General features: G+C 47.3%; 8 protein-coding genes across 8 annotated transcripts; 5 read left to right on the forward strand and 3 right to left on the reverse strand.

The window, feature by feature from the left end:
* The first annotated feature begins 284 nt into the window (after nt 1–284).
* On the forward strand, nt 285–1,583 carry F9C07_2281712 (putative 2-hydroxyacid dehydrogenase). Its single transcript, XM_041290681.2, has 2 exons — nt 285–659; nt 720–1,583. Exons 1-2 carry the CDS (start codon nt 465–467, stop codon nt 1,527–1,529), a joined length of 1,005 nt encoding a protein of 334 aa, XP_041144309.1. The 5' UTR covers nt 285–464; the 3' UTR covers nt 1,530–1,583.
* An 85-nt stretch (nt 1,584–1,668) lies between these two features.
* Nucleotides 1,669–3,682, reverse strand: F9C07_2064496 (amino acid permease-domain-containing protein; the record flags this gene model as incomplete). The annotated part of the gene is made up of 6 exons (XM_041290688.1): nt 1,669–2,179; nt 2,251–2,715; nt 2,764–2,912; nt 2,973–3,014; nt 3,080–3,281; nt 3,336–3,682. The coding sequence occupies 6 exons, from the start codon at nt 3,680–3,682 to the stop codon at nt 1,669–1,671; spliced, it is 1,716 nt and encodes a 571-aa protein (XP_041144310.1).
* Nucleotides 3,683–4,463: 781 nt separating this feature from the next.
* On the reverse strand, nt 4,464–6,854 carry F9C07_4659 (putative DEAD box RNA helicase; the record flags this gene model as incomplete). The annotated part of the gene is made up of 1 exon (XM_041285224.1): nt 4,464–6,854. One exon carries the CDS (start codon nt 6,852–6,854, stop codon nt 4,464–4,466), a length of 2,391 nt encoding a protein of 796 aa, XP_041144311.1.
* Nucleotides 6,855–7,160: 306 nt separating this feature from the next.
* On the forward strand, nt 7,161–7,919 carry F9C07_4660 (putative molecular chaperone; the record flags this gene model as incomplete). The annotated part of the gene is made up of 3 exons (XM_041290682.1): nt 7,161–7,223; nt 7,280–7,323; nt 7,388–7,919. 3 exons carry the CDS (start codon nt 7,161–7,163, stop codon nt 7,917–7,919), a joined length of 639 nt encoding a protein of 212 aa, XP_041144312.1.
* Nucleotides 7,920–8,096: 177 nt separating this feature from the next.
* Nucleotides 8,097–10,682, forward strand: F9C07_1386714 (uncharacterized protein). The gene has a single exon (XM_041285219.2). The coding sequence runs from the start codon at nt 8,274–8,276 to the stop codon at nt 10,536–10,538; it is 2,265 nt and encodes a 754-aa protein (XP_041144313.1). The 5' UTR covers nt 8,097–8,273; the 3' UTR covers nt 10,539–10,682.
* On the reverse strand, nt 10,683–12,938 carry F9C07_1386713 (integral membrane protein PTH11-like protein). The gene is made up of 6 exons (XM_071508047.1): nt 12,547–12,938; nt 12,045–12,483; nt 11,938–11,974; nt 11,803–11,870; nt 11,367–11,743; nt 10,683–11,298 (listed from the first exon to the last, which is right to left on the reverse strand). The coding sequence occupies exons 2-6, from the start codon at nt 12,240–12,242 to the stop codon at nt 10,827–10,829; spliced, it is 1,152 nt and encodes a 383-aa protein (XP_071364908.1). The 5' UTR covers nt 12,243–12,483; nt 12,547–12,938; the 3' UTR covers nt 10,683–10,826.
* A 455-nt stretch (nt 12,939–13,393) lies between these two features.
* On the forward strand, nt 13,394–15,464 carry F9C07_2220607 (cytochrome P450; the record flags this gene model as incomplete). Its single annotated transcript, XM_071509721.1, has 8 exons — nt 13,394–13,908; nt 13,993–14,094; nt 14,196–14,208; nt 14,263–14,381; nt 14,453–14,743; nt 14,781–15,212; nt 15,276–15,362; nt 15,390–15,464. Exons 1-8 carry the CDS (start codon nt 13,624–13,626, stop codon nt 15,462–15,464), a joined length of 1,404 nt encoding a protein of 467 aa, XP_071364909.1. The 5' UTR covers nt 13,394–13,623.
* A 1,280-nt stretch (nt 15,465–16,744) lies between these two features.
* F9C07_2104540 (uncharacterized protein) lies at nt 16,745–17,650 on the forward strand (the record flags this gene model as incomplete). The annotated part of the gene is made up of 1 exon (XM_041285227.1): nt 16,745–17,650. One exon carries the CDS (start codon nt 16,745–16,747, stop codon nt 17,648–17,650), a length of 906 nt encoding a protein of 301 aa, XP_041144316.1.
* Between the last annotated feature and the right edge of the window lie 477 nt (nt 17,651–18,127).

The following is an 18,127-nucleotide window of genomic DNA, read 5'->3' on the forward strand; positions in this document are numbered from 1 at the left end:
TACCCTTGTACTTGTGCCTCTAAAAGATGGCAGATCCTCTCTCCCAAGAGCTCAAACGCGGTACTCTTCTGTCCCCGCGCAGACGAACGGGAGGCTGTTATTACTTTGTTCCTGAATGTTATTTCATTATAGCAAAGATAGTATGTTTAATTTTGCACTGGTCTTTGTGACATCTGTCAACCGTTGGCTAATCGTTGTTGTGTCAGATTTACATGACAATATTACGTACTATAAAGTGAGAAACAGTAGTTTCAGTTTATCGGCCAAATGACTAGGCTGAATTTTTAACCGTTTCTGGATTCCCCGCATATGTATAAGACTATAGAAAGACTGGGTGGGAAACGGTATGACCAAGTTGTAGATTCAACAAAACTTTGTCCAACATCAACAAGAAAATACAGCGTTGCCAGAAAGAGTCTACATCCCAAACTATACTTGTCCTTGATACAGCGGTCTTCGAAAATATGATTATGCCAGGACCGCGACCATTCATCCTATTCTTCAATCCAGTCAGACATGCAGTACCGTTCTATCACCAGTTACAAAAGGTAGCACGAACAGAAGTGGTCACAAGCAAGAGTAGAGAGGAATTCTACTCCGATCTCCGAAGGAAATACAAAGATATCTCAATCATCTACAGAACATCAGCAAGCGGTGCAGTAAGTATTTCCCTCCAACATCCACGCAATCGATTCCTCCACAAACTAATGATCAAACAGGTAGCCGGGAACTTCGACGCAGACTTGATCCAACATCTCCCCTCGAGCTGCAAGCATATCTGCCACAACGGCGCTGGCTACGACCAGATCGACGTAAATTCATGTGCAAAACGCGGCATCACCGTGACCTACGCACCAGACCCCGTCACCGAAGCGACAGCAGACCTTTCAATCTGGCTGATGCTAGGTGCTCTACGACAACTGAATCCATCTCTCAGCTCTTTACGGGCTGGGAAGTTCAAAACAGGACTCGACTTCGGCCACGACCCTCAAGGTAAAATCCTCGGTATCCTCGGCATGGGCCGTATCGGACGCGCTATTAAGAAGCGGGCCGAGCCGTTTGGTCTAATCACCAAGTACCATAATCGCAATCCTCTTTCCTCTGATCAAGCGGCTGGTGCTGAGTATGTCTCCTTCGAAAAGTTGCTCGCCGAGAGTGACATCATTAGCATTAATGTTCCGCTTAACGCGCAAACCAAAGGGCTCATTGGGGAGAAAGAAATCTCCCAGATGAAGGACGGGGTTGTCATTGTTAATACCGCTCGTGGCGCGATTATCGATGAGGCTGCGATGGCAAAGGCGCTGGATTCGGGGAAGATCGCCTCCGTTGGCCTAGATGTGTATGAGAATGAACCACGCGTGAATGAGCGGTTGCTAGGGAATGATCGCGCATTGATGGTGCCTCATCTTGGAACTCATACTGTTGAGACGCTGGCGAAAATGGAAACGTGGGCTATGGAGAATGCAAGAAGAGCGGCGCTTGGGGAGAAGTTACTATCGCCTGTTCCGGAGCATGTTCATTTTCAATGATTCGTGATTATCGCAGAGTTGACTGGCTTTTCAGGGTAGTAGATAGATAGATGGAGTAGAATTCGTTGCGTATACATCGTTATTCGTAACATAGTTATGTGTTACGGTTTGTATGTACAGATATAATTAAAGAAACATACTACAAGAACAACCACATTCCAACCTGCTTAATCCTCCCCAGGACGCTCTTGTCCTCTGGGTCCCACGAGAAGAATTTCTTCTTGCTAGACACATCTGCTTGAGGTGCATTATCGTCGTGGATATTTGATGAGCCTTCGTTTGAGTCATTCACGTCGACTCCAGTGCTGTGGATAAGATTGTACCGATCCGTGATCAGGTCCATCTCGCCGCGATGAACAAACCGTGTCCGTTTGAACAATTTCCAGGCCAGGAACATCACAATCATGACAGGGATTTCAATGTAGTAGGAAACAAAGTCGACGCCCTTGAAGTGTGGACTGAAGCATTTCCAGCCTTGCACGAGGATGAGAACACTGTTGAGGCAGATGGCGATGATAGGCCCGACTGGGTATGTCCAGTTCTTGTAAGGGAGGAGATGTTCAAGGCCTTGGTGGCGAATAGCAGATCTGAAACGGAGAGATGCCACTCCAATGCAGACCCATGAAATCTGGTTAGAAACTCCGACAATACTGCATTGGGTTAGTTTAGTGTTCATAAAAACATAAACATCCGTGGTTGGGATTGACAATAGTCGACTCACTTTTGTAACCATGACCATAACTGGCCAGCTCCGATATAACTGGCGCCGAAGCATAAGCCACTGATCACAGACGTCGCCAAAACAGCAACCCAGGGGATCTGAAAGCGATTCAGATGGCCGAAAAACCGGGGTGCATATCCGTCAACGGCCAAGGAATAGAGCAGTCTGGATCCAGCAAACAAAGCATGGTTCGCTGCAGAGATGACGCTAGTCATAAGCACAGCATTGATAAAACTGCCTGCGACGGCACTGCCAGCCTGCTGGAAGACGAGAGTGAAGGGACTGGTGGCCGTGTCTCCGTTCGACAGACCAGGATAGTTGTATGGTACGTTGAGGCCAATAATAATGATAGACACAATGTAGAATAAAATGATACGCCAGAAGACGTTGCGGACCACCTTGGGCATGTTCTTCGCTGGGTCCTTGGTTTCACCCGCCGTAACTGCAATGGACTCGGTGCCACCACTAGTTATGTCAGCACAATCTCTGTCAAGGATTATGGATATAACATACAAGGCAAATGAAGCTGTAACGAAGACGGATGCGAAGCCACCAATACCGTCAACAAAGGGTGCATCATCGACATAGAAATATTTGCCTCCGATATATTGGTGTTCAGTGTTGCCGCCACAGTTGACTACAATCCCGAGAATAATGAAGATCTGGACATTGTTAGCATGGTGTTCGTAGAATCAGAGGGTAATAGATATATGGAAACATACTATGATAGTTACAACCTTGAGTAGACTGAGCCAATACTCGATCTTCGATGAATCCATGATCAGCATTTGCAGGTAGAGCCATTGACTTCAAAATGCATATAACATACCTCTCCGTAAACCTTGACGGAAAACATATTCAAAGCAATAACAACAACCAGGAATATCAGACTGATTGCCCATCCGGGGAAGTTATCCGTCCAGTATTGCAGCAGTAGTTGCAGAGCAATAACATCAGACGCAGTGGAAACCGCATCATTAAACCAGTAATTCCAAGTAAGAGCGAACCCTAACGCATCATCCACAAACCGACTGCAAGTAGTCAGCACTCATGGAACACGTACAATGTAAGGTAGAGTAACTCACCCAGCAAAAGTGCAGAAAGATCCCGCCACAGGGATGAAAGAAGCCATCTCACCCAAAGAAAGCATGGTCACAAAGACAATACCACCGCAAATGGCGTAGGCGATAAGCATAGATGCCGGACCGCCAGTGGCCAGAGCTTTACCCGTTCCCAAGAATAAACCAGTTCCAATAGTACCACCGATAGCAATCATCTGAACTTGACGTGCAGAAAGATTACGGGCGAGTTTATCCGCATTGACAAATGGAGTGTTGCTACCGAGGGGATCTGTTACAAATCCCGGAGCCTTCTGACCCGCATCTTCTTGAGGAGCCCTACCGGGCCCCTTCTCAATGTCATGGACCGCCATTATGTGCAAATGATCTGATAATGGTCCCGACGTGAATCAGTGACAGTGACTAGAGATATCAAGGCCCTCAGCTGACCACGACCAGGGTCAGGGGATCCTGATGGAGAGAGGGTAAATAACCCGTCAAAGCCAAACAATGGCACTAACATTGATTCCACGTTAGCATGATAAACTAACAGAGCATCTGCATAACAGCTAAAATCGACCTACCTAAACGCCGATTTATCAGCTACTCAGTGATAGCCCTATAAAACTTCCCAATTAGGAAAGCGACCCGCAAGAACTCGACGGATTCCACGTGACGGCGAGGAAACGCGCAGAACTGCGAAGAGAAGGTGTCAAATCAGATATTGACTCCGCGGGGGTGGAGGAGACGAAAAGCTTCTTAAAACCAGACGACCCTGATTGTGCCATGTCAGGGGAGGCAAGGCGAATGCAGGCCTTGTAACCTCGCGAAAACTTAGCGGATGACGTGCTCAAAAAAAATTACGTACGACTTATGGATATGGCTTATTTCTTACGGTTACATCGCGGGCAGTAACTGCCGACCACGTTTTCCTTCTGTGGCTAGTGAATCTCCACTCTTGACATCTGCAGTTCGAGATTGAGTTTTGGCTATAAATCTTGTCTTTTGATATCGAACCTTAGCCCTATCGACTATATACATAGAAAACTCTTATCATGGACATGCTTTTGATACTCCGCTAGTATAACAAATAAAAAAGACTGAAAAGGATATATCCATTGGCGATAAAAAGAGACCCACAGGGTACACATCTCATTACCCAAGCAATCCAGTCGCCAAAGATTCCAAATCCTCCAAAGTCTGGATTTGCTCGGGAGCCTTCGCGGCCGGTTTCTTGCTCTTCTTGTACCAGGGCTCTTCTTTGCTCTCTTCGGGCTCTGCAATACGAACCTTTTGCTTCTTGCTGGGGCGAGGTGCGTCGTCCTCCCTGTCTGATGCAGAAAACTCGTCGTCCTCCTTGTATGGAGCCAGCTGCGCCACAGCTTCCTCGGCTTCCTCCTCGGCAAGCAACTCACGCTCCCGAGCCTTGCGTTTCTCTTTCTTCTCCCGCCGTTTTTGTTTGGCCACCTCCTTGTCCTCCATATCGGCCGTGCGTGTCCGCTCGGTTTCCTCTGCCAAGAACCGGGCTTGTTGCTCCTTGGCATCTCCACGGGCCTTGAAGTCTTCTTCGTCCTCCATTTCGTACAATTCGTGCGCGTTGCCCTCGTCGTCGTAAATAAGTTTTGTTCCCTTTCCTTTGAATTTGAGCAGCTTCTTCTTCGACTTGAGTAGCTTCTCCCGACGTTTCGAATCAATGACCAATGTATCCTTGCCATCGAGTTGAACCACTTTAACACCCTTCTGCTCTAACTCCTCTTCAGAGTTACCGCCCAAGTCCTCATCTCCAGCGTCGAAGCGACGTTTAACAGACAGGAAGTCATCATCCTCGTCAGCATCGTCGGCAGCACTTGCGGTCTTACTGGGGTCAACCAATGTGCCGTCATCGTTGATAAGTTTCGAGTAGTGGTCGGCCAAGACGTCTTGGTTGCGCCTCTCGAACATACGGTCATACTTGGTCCGGACTTGCTTCTCATCCTTTTTGCTCTTCTTCTCGCCGCCTTCATCAGAATCATCGTCACTCGACAAGTAGGCCGTCGCCCGCGATGCGTTTTTGCGCTCTTTAGTGTCGTCTCCCTTGATGAACTTGATACGGGGAGCACCTGGAAGACCAAGACTGGAAGCAAAGTCTTCTAGCTTGAGTTCCTTAAGCTTGAAGACTTCCTTATCCTTCTGGACATAGACTGACTTAACGTAGGAGATAAACGCCTTTTGTCCCAGGTACTTAAGCTCCGGGTCTTTAAAGCACATATTTTGCAACTGGTCCCTAATACTCTGCTGCTTGTTGGCCTTGATATTGATGCGTTCAATCGGAACCTTCTTTTGCTCAAGGCGCTTCAACATTCCTGACTCCTCGCTAGGATCCAAAAACAACACTGCACGACCATCACGCTCATATCGGGCTGTCCGTCCAACTCGATGAATGTAAGTGTCGGCATCTTCAGGGCAATCCATTTGAATGACCCAGTCAACAGCGGGAAAATCTAAACCACGAGCAGTGATATCAGTTGAAAATAGGACTGCATGTTTTGCTTGTGAGAACTTTGCTGTGATATCCAGTCGTCCACCCTGCTTCTGCCGGCCATGAAGATGCATCAAAGGGATACCAGGTTGTAAATGGCGGAAGGATTCGTAAACGAATCGCACCTGCTTTCCGGAAGACAGGAAGACAATCGTTTTGGCTTTCAAGTTACTGCGAATAAAACTCCACAGAACATCAAGTTTCTGTGATAAGGGGGTAACGACATAGTGTTGCTGAAGTGTAGATGGGGTTGCGGAAGATGCTGTTTCGTGAACAGCCACGTACTCGGGATCCTGTAAGCTCAACCGGGCAAGATCCGACACCTTTTTCGTCTGGGTAGCACTGAAAAGTAATGTCTGCCGCTCTTTGGGTAGATGACCAACAATAGCATCCACGGTTTTCTGGAAACCCATGTCCAGGATACGATCCGCTTCGTCCAAGACCAGCATCTGCAGGTTGAACACATCGAACATAGCCGTCTGGTCCAAATGCTGTAGCATACGACCCGGTGTGCAAACCAAGATATTCATTCTTCCCAATCTTTCCTGTTCCTCCTTCAAGCTCTTCCCACCAATAATCAAGCCGGCTGAGAATGTATGATAGCGACCGATTTTGCGAAGAACCTCGAAGATCTGAATGGCGAGTTCACGAGTCGGAGATAGGATCAGAGCTCCCAGTCCATCATGCTCAGACCATTGCTTGCGGTACAAGTTCTCGAGAACCGGGATGAGAAAAGCGAGCGTCTTGCCGCTACCGGTCTTCGCGGCACCCAATATATCCCGACCCTTCAACGCATGGCCAATCGCACGAGACTGAATATCGGTGAGGGTTTTAAAATGCGACGAAGCTAGTCCGGAAGCAGTCGGTTCAGACAGAGGGAGATCGGAAAAGGACTTGTAGGTTTCCTTGATATCGAGATCCTCAACCCGCTGAGTAAGAGTCGACAAATCATCTTGCGCGCGCTTGCGTTTCAAAGTATGAGAGGATTTCGCATTCTTGCCGCTACGGGGACCGTTTGAAGGAGCCATGGTAAGCTCACCTGCTAGGTCGTTGAGATTTTGGGGAATTCCGTAACGATCTTTTCGATTTTTCTGAGCGCTGTTTCGAATGCGAAAGAAATCGCGGGCGGTGTATCAGTTACTTTTTTTTCTGCCGGACACTACTTTGCTGAGTCAGCGTGCGATAAGATGAAGGCTTATCGATGGTTATGGAGACATGCGACCATCTCTATTCTCCATGCGGAGCTTTTATCAGTAGCATCCGAATCTGTTACTGCATCCCTCACCTCTTTTCAACATAGGGATTGAGATTGGTTTATTTACACGTTAAGAAAGATGTCTTCCGATGAGCAAGATGCTTTGGATGCCCTGGAAAGGGAAGCGTCCGACTTTGTCAAGGTAACGAAAGCTCCAAACAAAGTGCTCGAGATTCGTCCAAACTGACTCTAAGACAGGATGCCGAGATTGATCGCATCAGGAAGGCATTTTCACTAGACGCGTGAGCTTAGCACTGTTTATCTGTCCGTGCCGTTTTTTAGACTAATTGTGAATGTTTGGAACAGATATGCCGTTCTCGACCTCCAGCCCGGAGTTACTGAATCCGATATCAAAGTACAATATCGCAAAAAGTCTCTACTCATCCATCCTGATAAGACAAAGAACCCAGCTGCTCCAGACGCGTTCGATCGTCTTAAAAAGGCCCATTCTACACTAATGGAGGAGAAGTCGCGCACGTACCTCGATGAATGTATCGCAGATGCGCGACGGTTGTTAATTCGTGAACATAAGTACACATTGGATTCGCCTGAATTAAAGACAGAAGAATTCAAGAAGGAATGGCGTCAGAAGACAGTGCATGTGTTGCTAGATGAAGAGGCGCGTCGGCGAAGACAAGCCAAGGCTAAGTTACAGGAGGAAGGTCGTGAAAGGCGTAAAGAAGAGGAGGAAATTGAAGAAAGAAAACGAAAGCGTGATCAGGATAAGGCATGGGAGGACAGTCGCGATGAGCGTATCAGCAGCTGGCGAGATTGGCAGAAAGGGAAGAAGAGTGAAGGAGACAAGAAGAAGAAGAAGAAAATGAAAGTCCTTGGCTGATTTGCAGGATACCATCGTTTATCATAGACCCCTCCATCACAGCGACACAGGTCGAAGACATCATAGCATTTGAAAATTTGTATTGCTGCGTCTTAATGGAAAGCATTGTCACCAAGCTTGTAAGAATTCTACGAGCAGCTTACGATTGCCTCTGCATTTAGACTTAGACCGAGTTGGATTCGACTTACTTACCTTGTGACACCCATGACTTGGCACTGTCCCCCGCCTGAATGGACACATTGGCTTCTTCTTCTTCTGCACTTTTAGGTTGATGCATCTATTGCAGTGAGCTACTATGCTGAAAGTTTATATAACCAAAGGATAACCAGGAGGCCTAGAATTCACCTTGTCAAAATGGCGAATATAGCGCAGCTTCCACCGGAATTATTCTGTCCGGTGCTTGATCTTGCTTTCGAGAATCAAAGTGATATTCAGCTGCTCTGCAGTCTCTCTCTTGTTAGTCGCCAATGGTACGAGGCCCTGGTTCCTCGTATATACGCTGAATGGACCTACAATGGTGCGAGGCAGTCATTCAGGTCTCTCTGGAACTTTCTCAGGACCATCCTCAACGATTCCCGTATAGCAGCCTTGGTTCACTCCTTACATATAGGCAACTGGGGTTACTATCCATATGCACGATCTGGTGAGTGGGAAGAACTAAATCTTCCACAGGATGAGATTACCCTTTTCCGTGAAGCTATCAACAGGGTGGGGATCAAACACCTAGAATCGAATATCATCAAAGATATACGAAAGCGTGATCGACGACCGCTGATGGCGCTTCTTCTAACATGTCTCCCAAACATCACGAGAATATATACACACGTGCCGCAGTCTGATCCTGTCCTCAGCGCAGTTCTCAGACAAATATTAGACTGTCAGAGTGGTGACAATCCATCAACAATCCTTAGCAAGCTGAGCGACCTTTATGTACTTGGCGAAGTGGACGTTCCTCCCCGTGACCTCGTGAATCATAACCTCCTTCCAGGAGCCGATCAAACTCCATTGCGCCTCGATGACCTGTGGCCCGCACTTCATTTGACGGGTCTTCGGACGCTCTCGCTTTACGGTCTCGATACAGCAAACGCAGCCCTTCGGCTTGGAGCCAGTCCTGCCATATCTCGTCTGAAACACTTTTCCATCACCGGTGGCTTTAATTCCAGCTGCACTTACGCAGATCTCAGAGCTCTGCTCGCCTTACCAGAAGCATTGACCAGCTTCTCATTATATATACAAGATTATGCGTTTGGTTCAATCGGAGGTGATATGATATCAAACGCGGGCCTCTGGAAAGTCCTAAAAAAGCACCAGAGCAGCCTTGAATACCTCGACATTTATCGTGACGCTGAGCACACAGGGCTCTACATGAGTCAAGGCCATTTTGGTCTTCTTCATTCCTTTACATGCCTCAAAAAGCTTTGTATCCAAGCAGAAGTCTTACTCGGTAGCTTCTGGGACCGGCCCAACGCCCCCTACCGCTTGAAAGATCGTTTGCCATGCAATCTCGAGTCTCTCACGCTCTATGGGGGTAAAAGGTTCTTTAACACTAGTAGTATAGGTGTGCACCTGCAAGAGGCACTGAACAGTGGGATATTTTCGTCCCTCGCTTCGGTTGAACTAGAAGGCTTCTATGTTGATTCTGACATCTCGGAAGTGTGCCGTCAAAACGGTGTTACCCTTTCAATGGGACGAAGCTGCCACCACAAAGCCCCAAGAGATTGTCAACTTCGGAAGGAGGGAAGCTGCCCGCCGTTCGTGCAGAAGACACACCACATGCGAATGGATGGCCAAAGACGAGCGGTTATGTTCGCTTTCTTCCCTGAGGAATGTCGGGACCGTCGCGAGATACTACTGCCCCTCGACGACAGCATGGACGCCTACGAGGAGAATGATGCAAAAGACGAAGACCTTGACCAATGTGCCGGTGACTTGAAACTACGTATGTTGGACTTCTGGGTACACAATGGAGGCACAGCGTACATGGTCTTTCAGAACTTTGCACACTCCTCGCTGCCACCGCTTTTTTCCTTCGCCATATATTTTACGCATGCTCACGTGTCGCGGGAAAAGATAGATCATCGGGCTTTATACCATGCTCTTTGTGACTCGTACAGCAACTACGATGTTCGCTTCGATCTCTATTTTGTCCCCGGTATAACTGAAGAAGGATGTATAGCTCATTATCGACAGGAGGGACGCTTTCGTGGGGATTACAAAAGGCAACTCAAGGCATATAAGGAGAGTAGTCGTTACGATGTTTCGCCAGGGGTGGGAGCTCTACCCAGTATGGTACGCGACTATTCTGATACTGGTTTCTATCGAGGATTGCTGTTCATATGTACTGAACCAGAATGGAATGGCGACCAGGAAATCTTGTGGTCTGTGCAGTTCGACCCGATCCGACAGGCAGAAGATGGTACGGAGTCGTCCGATGAAGAAAATATTCCCCTTAATTGTATCCAACGGCACCCGATTAATGACAGCAGCCGCTGGTATGAAGGTTACGGTGGCGAATGCCCGATTGACCGATGGATATCCGATATAGCATCCTGGCATAGGGAGGAATTGAGGGGACCCTGGCTGAAAGCAACACGAAGAGGCTGGCAGAGTTGGCGATAGTTGGACTTACGAGTTATGATTTCCTTACATCAATGATTCTAAGAGGTATGTCTTTGGCAATCAAACTCAGAATGATTCCATATTTCACATTTTATTCAGCGCCGATCAGACAGTATGTATGGCATATTCCGCCCTCAGCTTTTCATATAGTGCTTGCCTGTCACATTTACCAGCATATTTTTTATCCCAACCATCTATTGCGATTTTACAGACCATTTCAACAAGCTATAGTATAATCCAAAGAAAGGAAACACACGTAACACCCGATATAACATACCAATTCAAAGATCAAGGATGATCCTCACTCCAATCAAAATCGTGTTTTACTGTAATAGCCATACGAGCAGAGTCATCCATAAGCACAACGCTATCCGTATCCCTCCTATACGAATTAGGCTCACTATGAGCCGAAACGGTCGTCAGCACTATCTCATCCTCCGGTCGCAATTGGGCATTCGGAGTGGCTTCATTCCCGTCTAACTGTTGAAACGAACGACTTTTGCTCTGCGACTTATCACGCCGTTTCCTCCTAGAAGCCGATAGCGAGAAGCTACCGAATAGTCGCTCGGCGTTGGATCCGAGAACGAGCTTCGTGGTTCTTCGAAGCAGTGCGTTCAGCGTGGGTAGACATGCACAAACAATGCCGATGCAGGGCTCAATGGTAGACCATAGGTATACGTCACCCATCACCCAGTTGATGTCGGGGTTCGTCGCAAGTAAGGTCAAGTAGTAAATACGAACCATACTTCCCACGGAGACGCTGTACATGACGATTAGCTCGCTCGTTGCTCTCGGGTCATGGTAGTAAGGTATAGCGGTCACTCTTACAACCCACCTAAGAGGAAGATACCGGATATCAGTACCTTCTGCATCGGGCGTATTTGGAGTCTGGAGATGATCGGGATCGGAACAAGTAGCGTGATAACATCGGTGAAGACATTTGTTGCCGCGTTGCCAAGGTAGAATGCATACAGGTTGATGATGCACTTTCCTCCCGACGGATCAGCAAACTGCGTATAGAAGTATGACAGTGGCCGACAGGAGCATAAGAAGGCAACCATGCAGCAAGCGCCATGGCCGATACTGAGGGCCAAACAGAGCCACATCATCCAGTTCATTCCAAATATCCGGCGATAGAGGAGGATGATCGAGACTTTAATAGAGGGAAGTAGAACTAGATAGATGAAGATATAAGCGAATAGAATCTTGCCTGTCAGTCTCCAGTCCATATAATGTGTTCCAAGTAGTCCGAAGGATGCATTACCTTTCGCATGTTCACTACATCGTCAAGCGTTCCTCTCCACACATGCTTTCCGAGACCGCAGTATCCCGCTGAAAGTTGACAACAATCAGCTACTTGAAACTTGACTTTCCAGGAGATAATATTGAAGGTATTTACCCAGTATAGTTGCAACTAGAAGTGTAGTCAACGGTACCTATGCTATACTTTTGAGTAGAAATCCTTTTTATCATGATTGAGATTTTAAGAAAAGGGAGGCGACTTACAAGAGACGCTGCAATCAACCAATCGTCAAGCCCTAAGCTGATCCTTTGAACTTTGATCCGCGTAACAAATCGAAGTATCACAGCGATAACAGCGACGATATATAGGGCAATAACGGTTGCATTTATCTGGGGAGTCTGGTTGTCGTTTAGGTCGATACCAGGCGGTTGCGGCCCGAAGATATCTGTGACCGTCACCATGCTCGCAACAAGTCCAACCGTTTAGCGGATACCGAGTTGAAATCAACACAATGGCAACAGTCAGGGAGCACCAGTGGGTAGCAAACTAGCGAGAGGGCGAGCTCTGGCAACATCCATAGTGAAGAACACCAAATTAGATGCGAGACACTGAGATACAATTGAGAGGATTGATGATCTGATATGCCCGAGTAACAAAGTACGACCGACGGATTATTCACTATTTTTAAGTGACAAGGGTATACTAATTTGGCCCCCATTAGCACAATCTTTTAAACCACGTAATAGCATGGATCATTATATAGACCTATCCCGTGAAGTGGATCTGCTGATGAAGAATCAGGGCATGAGAGCCTACTTGACTGGGTCTGGCGTGTGTGTTACTATGCCTGCATATGCAGAGGACATTTTTCAGTAATGTGCTGACTTAGCCAAGACCAGTACTAGTCATGGATTGATTAAGTATGTACTTTTGTCAAGAGCCTATGCCATTTGTAGTTTTACATAAGTTTTGTTGGCTAAATGGATTAATCCAAACCATCTCACGCCTATTGACGCATGGCCCAAGACTCGCACTTAAGACACTTGCAAGCACTCTGTAAGCTAACAGGGCGACACAATTACAACTTCATGACCTCGGACAGTGATGTATTAATACTCAATCTGGCCCTCTGGTGGCCAAGTTGAAAATGCCTGGGTATTCAATGGGCTTAGTACCGGAGTCTGGTCGGTGGCGTTGCCAAACCACGGCTCGCCGGGCCGCCCCGTCACAAAGGGGATAAAAGGCCGTAGATTGGCGCGGACCCCTGCCCTAAGGAGGAGCTAATATGCATACTCTGTAGATGATGCCCGGAGTTGTTCCAAATCAGGACAATCATTACTGGTCCGCTTTTAGCTCTCTTTTGAAACCCTTTGTCATATTGTAGCACAGTACACATGCAGATCTACGTTTAAATATGCCTGGATCCTGCATGGCTTAAGCGCACGCCACAAAACCTCCTTGCAGCCAAAGACAGGGAATAATACTAGCTTTAGTCCAGCCAACATGCAACTATACCATGGGTAGCAGTAACCGTTGCTTTAGCACCACTACATAGTTTAGTGTGGAAAGCACACTACTCTGCAAGTAGCTCTTTTGTAGTATCTTTAGCATACTAGTATAGTTAAATACATTTATAAACTTTCTCCAATCACTGAAGACCTATTACCTCATTTCTCATCCTCAGAGTAATATCCGATGCGAGCTCCCCACCTCCTCTCTCCTATGACATAACGTGCACGGAATGTAAACTTGTCCATATAGCCTCTTCTTAAGACGGACAGAGATAGCTCAGGAATACTATCTTGGACAATTATTACTGTCTACGTAAATATAACATCGCTCATGGATATCGCCTTCAAACTTGTCCTGTTAGGAGCTACGCTCATCCTATCCCACCTTATCTGGAATTACTTCCGATCCCCATTAAAGTCGTTTCCTGGGCCATTTAGCGCCAACCTCTCCAATTTATGGCGTCTTCAAGATGTGTTCAAGGGCCTTTGTGACATCACACATAATGAGCTTCACCGCAGATATAGATCTGCAGTCTGCATAGGTCCCAACGTGTTAAGTCTCTCTGACCCTGCATTGATCAACCAGGTGTATTCTACCAGAGATCCGTGGGTTAAGGTGAGTAGCGAACGTACCCAGGATCCACAGCATGTATATACATGATACAATACGAAGTACCTCTAATTCCATATTTGCTCGCAGAGTGACGTGTACAATGTGAACGACTCGGTAGTATCCGGCGTTCGTATTAAGAATCTCTTCTCCCACCAAGACGAACAGTGGCATGCCAAGTACATCCGACCAGTCAAGAACTAGAGCCCGGTGTCGACATAACCATCAACCTTTTTCTGGAAAGGTTACGAGAAAGATTCGTTTAAACGGGTAACACTTGTGATATGAGCGAGTATATCAACTATTGTAAGCTTAGGTACTCGCGTTTCAGACACCTCAGCTGATATTATCGATCTCTAGTTACATGGGACACCATGAGCCAGCTCAGTTATTCCCAGTCTATTGGTATGCTAGAAGCGAAAAATGATCGCTTTGGAATCCTGGAAGTATCTAATAGGTCTCTGGACTATTTCGCATCGGTAAGTGTACAGATCTACGGTGAACGGACCTTGTGTGCAAGCCCAAGACGCTCATTTCCTCGTTCCTGCAGGTGTGCCAAATCCCGATGTTGGATTTACTTCTAGACAAAAACCCCATCTGCCGCTTGGGGCCTCCTAGCTTTGGGTGGTCCGTGAAATTCAGCGCAGAACAGTATCAAGAGCGCTTTACCGAGGGGAAGCAATCGCACAATGGCATCAAAGACTTTCTAGATCGATACATCGAGACCAAAAGCAAGATGCCTAACATAGTGGATGATAATGTAGCCCAGATGTACCTGGTCCTCAATATAATAGCGGGTAGCGACACAACAGCGAGGGCCATTTCCGCGGCAGTCTATTATGTGCTGAAAAAAAAGGGCTGTATACAGCCGTCTGCAGGAAGAGCTTCGGGGAGCTAATTTATCCACGCCGCCCCAGTGGAAGGAGATTCGGAGTCTCCCTTATCTCGACGCCGTCATGCGGGAAACTATGCTTGTTCATCCGGGTGTTGGGCTCTTGCTCGAGAGAATTGTTCCAAAGGGTGGATTCACGCTACCGGACGGGCGCTTTGTCCCTGAGGGCACCATTGTCGGCATGAATCCCTGGGTCATTAATCGCAACAGAACCGTTTTCGGGCCTGAGCCTGATTCATTCAAGCCTGAGCGGTGGCTACCGGCGGAGGGCGAACATGACGAGGCGTATCAGACTAGGTTCTCGAAGATGAAAGGTACAGACTTAACCTTCGGTGCAGGGCCCCGGGCATGTCTGGGAAGATACATTTCCCAGTTGGAGAGTTACAAATTTGTTGCGACGCTATTCACGATGTTTGATGTGAGTTTTGGCTGTTTACAAGATGTGATATAGAATACCTGACAAGCTTTTCCCCAAATCGAGCTGGAACACCCTGACCATGAGTGGGAGGTGACCAACTCCTGGTTTGTGAGGCAGAAAAATATTCCTGTTGTGATTCAAAAAAAGAAAGTCTTGAACTGCACTCCCTCAGTACAGTGGGCTAGCACTGCATTAATGTATATGCCACAACGCGAGTCGTTCAGCCGAGCTCTTCCTCCTCTTCATTGGTAGTTTCACTTTAACTATCTATTCTTGACAGTACTCATAAATCCTAACAAGGAAAATCAATTTGATTACTGTGCAAAGCATATAGATCCAATAACCTAGCGGTCAGAAGTTCCAGATTGGGACCTCAAAGCTGCAGCACGACTAAACTATGGGGATTGCTTTGTCCAACTAAGTACCCGAACCAATCATATTAACAATGTATCAGGTACAAATCTGGGACTCTAAATATAGACAAGCTTATACAAAGCGATTGTGGCCCACGGTACATAAAGCTTCTATCAGACAAAGAGTCAAAGACCCGATAGCGCACTGCTGAGCATTACCGAAGCATGGATAGAATAACCATAACATTAAAATTGCCTCTTATACAAGGCCAGAATTCGGCTTCGGTTACTGAATTCCTATATTCGACGCCTTTGGTTATAGTTCGCATATTGGACTTTATATATGGTTCTGATATTCCGGATACAACGATATATATATGACTCGTGAGTGTCTCTATCTAGTCACACCGGCTGTAGTACTGGTACCCTTTCAGGAGGCTCCTAATTTGCCTCTTGACTTCTTCTTCTTCTTCTTATTAGGTTCTAGAAGTGAATGTAGATGTAACATCCCTAATCAATGTAGTATTTGCAAGGAAAGTAAATGTTAAATGTCCGCAAGAATGGCCGAACGAAGTCCGCCGAGCAAACCCCGAACGGTACGGGGGAACAATACCATAATCTGAATGAGCGGGAAGGACTGTACAGATAGCAGTTCTCACTTCCTAGCGTCTTTGTTGTTTCCTTGATTGATATTGTAGTCTTTCAGCCCAGATAGGACCTTCCCCCCACAGAACCACAACCTGGTCTTTATCCATGAAGAAAGACATCGAAAAAGTCCTATCAGGCAACGCACATGCGATAAGAAAGCGGTCAGGATGCGGGGCGCGGGGCGAACGAACCGATTCGTTCGGACCGACAAGTGCGACCAGAAGATTCTCCAGAAGTGTCATCACCCTCGGTCTCGATTTCTTATCGCACGACGTACGGTCGACTCAATTGACCCCTGACCGAGTTTATACCGGGACCATCAAAACGAAAATTTTATTGACTGTCATCATTTTTTAAATACCGACTAGCATCGCCACGATTTATTCTGTTCGATTCCCTAGATTTCAACTTTCGTCTCATCTGTTAATTGTTCAAGTTCCCGCCCCTCCATTCAATCAACCTCCCACCATCACCAGCCAGATATCATCAGTCCCTCCCGCTCGATAATAAAATAGAACATACATAAGAAGAATGACCGACACAGCTATTCAACCAGACCCGGTCTTAGCTCAATTAAATGGCGGCACCTCGAACCTAAAAAACATGGCCCCCCATCTCCCCTCCCCACAAGCACAATACACCTCCACATCTTCCACACAACAGCCAACAACATCCTCCTCCCTCTCAGAAATAATCGCCCAATGCCACCACAAAGTGCACGCCTTTCTCGCCGAGTCCCATCCTCCCGATTCCCTCCTCGCCGCCGTTCAACGCCAAACTCGCATCTCCCTCGACGTCGCCGCAACGGCCCTCTCCCGTTACAGCCTCCCGGAGCTCGCCCTCTCCTATAACGGTGGGAAAGACTGTCTGGTCCTCCTGGTGCTCTTCCTCGCCAGCCTGCACCCGCATCCACCGCCCGAGAAGGGCGGCCTCAAGTCCATCCCAGCGATATATGCTCTACCGCCAGATCCCTTCCCTACAGTCGAGGAGTTCGTCCAGTGGTCGTCGAGCGCCTACCATCTTGATATTATAAAGTATACGACGGAGCCGCCAAAGACGACGCTCAAGTCAAGTTTCGCGCACTACCTGTCTCTCCATCCTAGTGTGAAGGCGATCTTTGTCGGCACTCGTCGGACGGATCCCCATGGCGCAAAATTGACTCATTTCGATCGGACGGATAGTGGTTGGCCCGATTTCGTTCGCGTTCACCCAGTCATTGACTGGCACTATGCGGAAATTTGGGCCTTCATCCGTCAACTGGGCTTAGAGTACTGCCCTCTTTACGACCAAGGATACACGAGTCTCGGTGGCCAGACGGATACTCACCCGAATCCCAAGCTTCGGGTCGACACTACGGCCGGTAACGAAGCCACAAAACACTACCGACCAGCGTATGAGTTGACTGAAGACCTGGAGGAGCGGCTGGGACGCAATTAGTTTCCCTTGACCGCCTGCATGGAGGGTTCCCGGCACCGTCAAGCTGTTCGCGCAGAAGTTCTTTGTTTGGTCCGATGTTTGCATAGAGAGCGATCCGAGAAGATTGGATGACATTGCGTATTGGACCCCATTTCTATTCCCGCCCGCTTTCACAGCTTTCTCCGTTCCTCTTATATCTCTATGTATATGGTAGAAGGATAGATTTTATATATCTCTATGGCTGCTGAAACCCTTTGGGCTGCTGTTTGCAAGGCCGCAAGTGCAAATTCCATTAGACATTTACCTTAACTTTTATCATGTTGAACAAAGTAATGTGTCTCTAAGTCAGATACCACAAATAGCAATTCTCTTCCATGCCCATCCATCTCCTTTTGGATGGTCTTCAAGTGTGCGAACCAAGCGTACACAATACAGATCTTAAAAGCCATTCTGCTGACCACAATAGAACGGGAATGTTGTCAAAACAAATCAAGACCA

This window comes from Aspergillus flavus, chromosome 3, assembly GCF_009017415.1.
Source record: "Aspergillus flavus chromosome 3, complete sequence".
Classification (NCBI taxonomy): domain Eukaryota; kingdom Fungi; phylum Ascomycota; class Eurotiomycetes; order Eurotiales; family Aspergillaceae; genus Aspergillus; species Aspergillus flavus.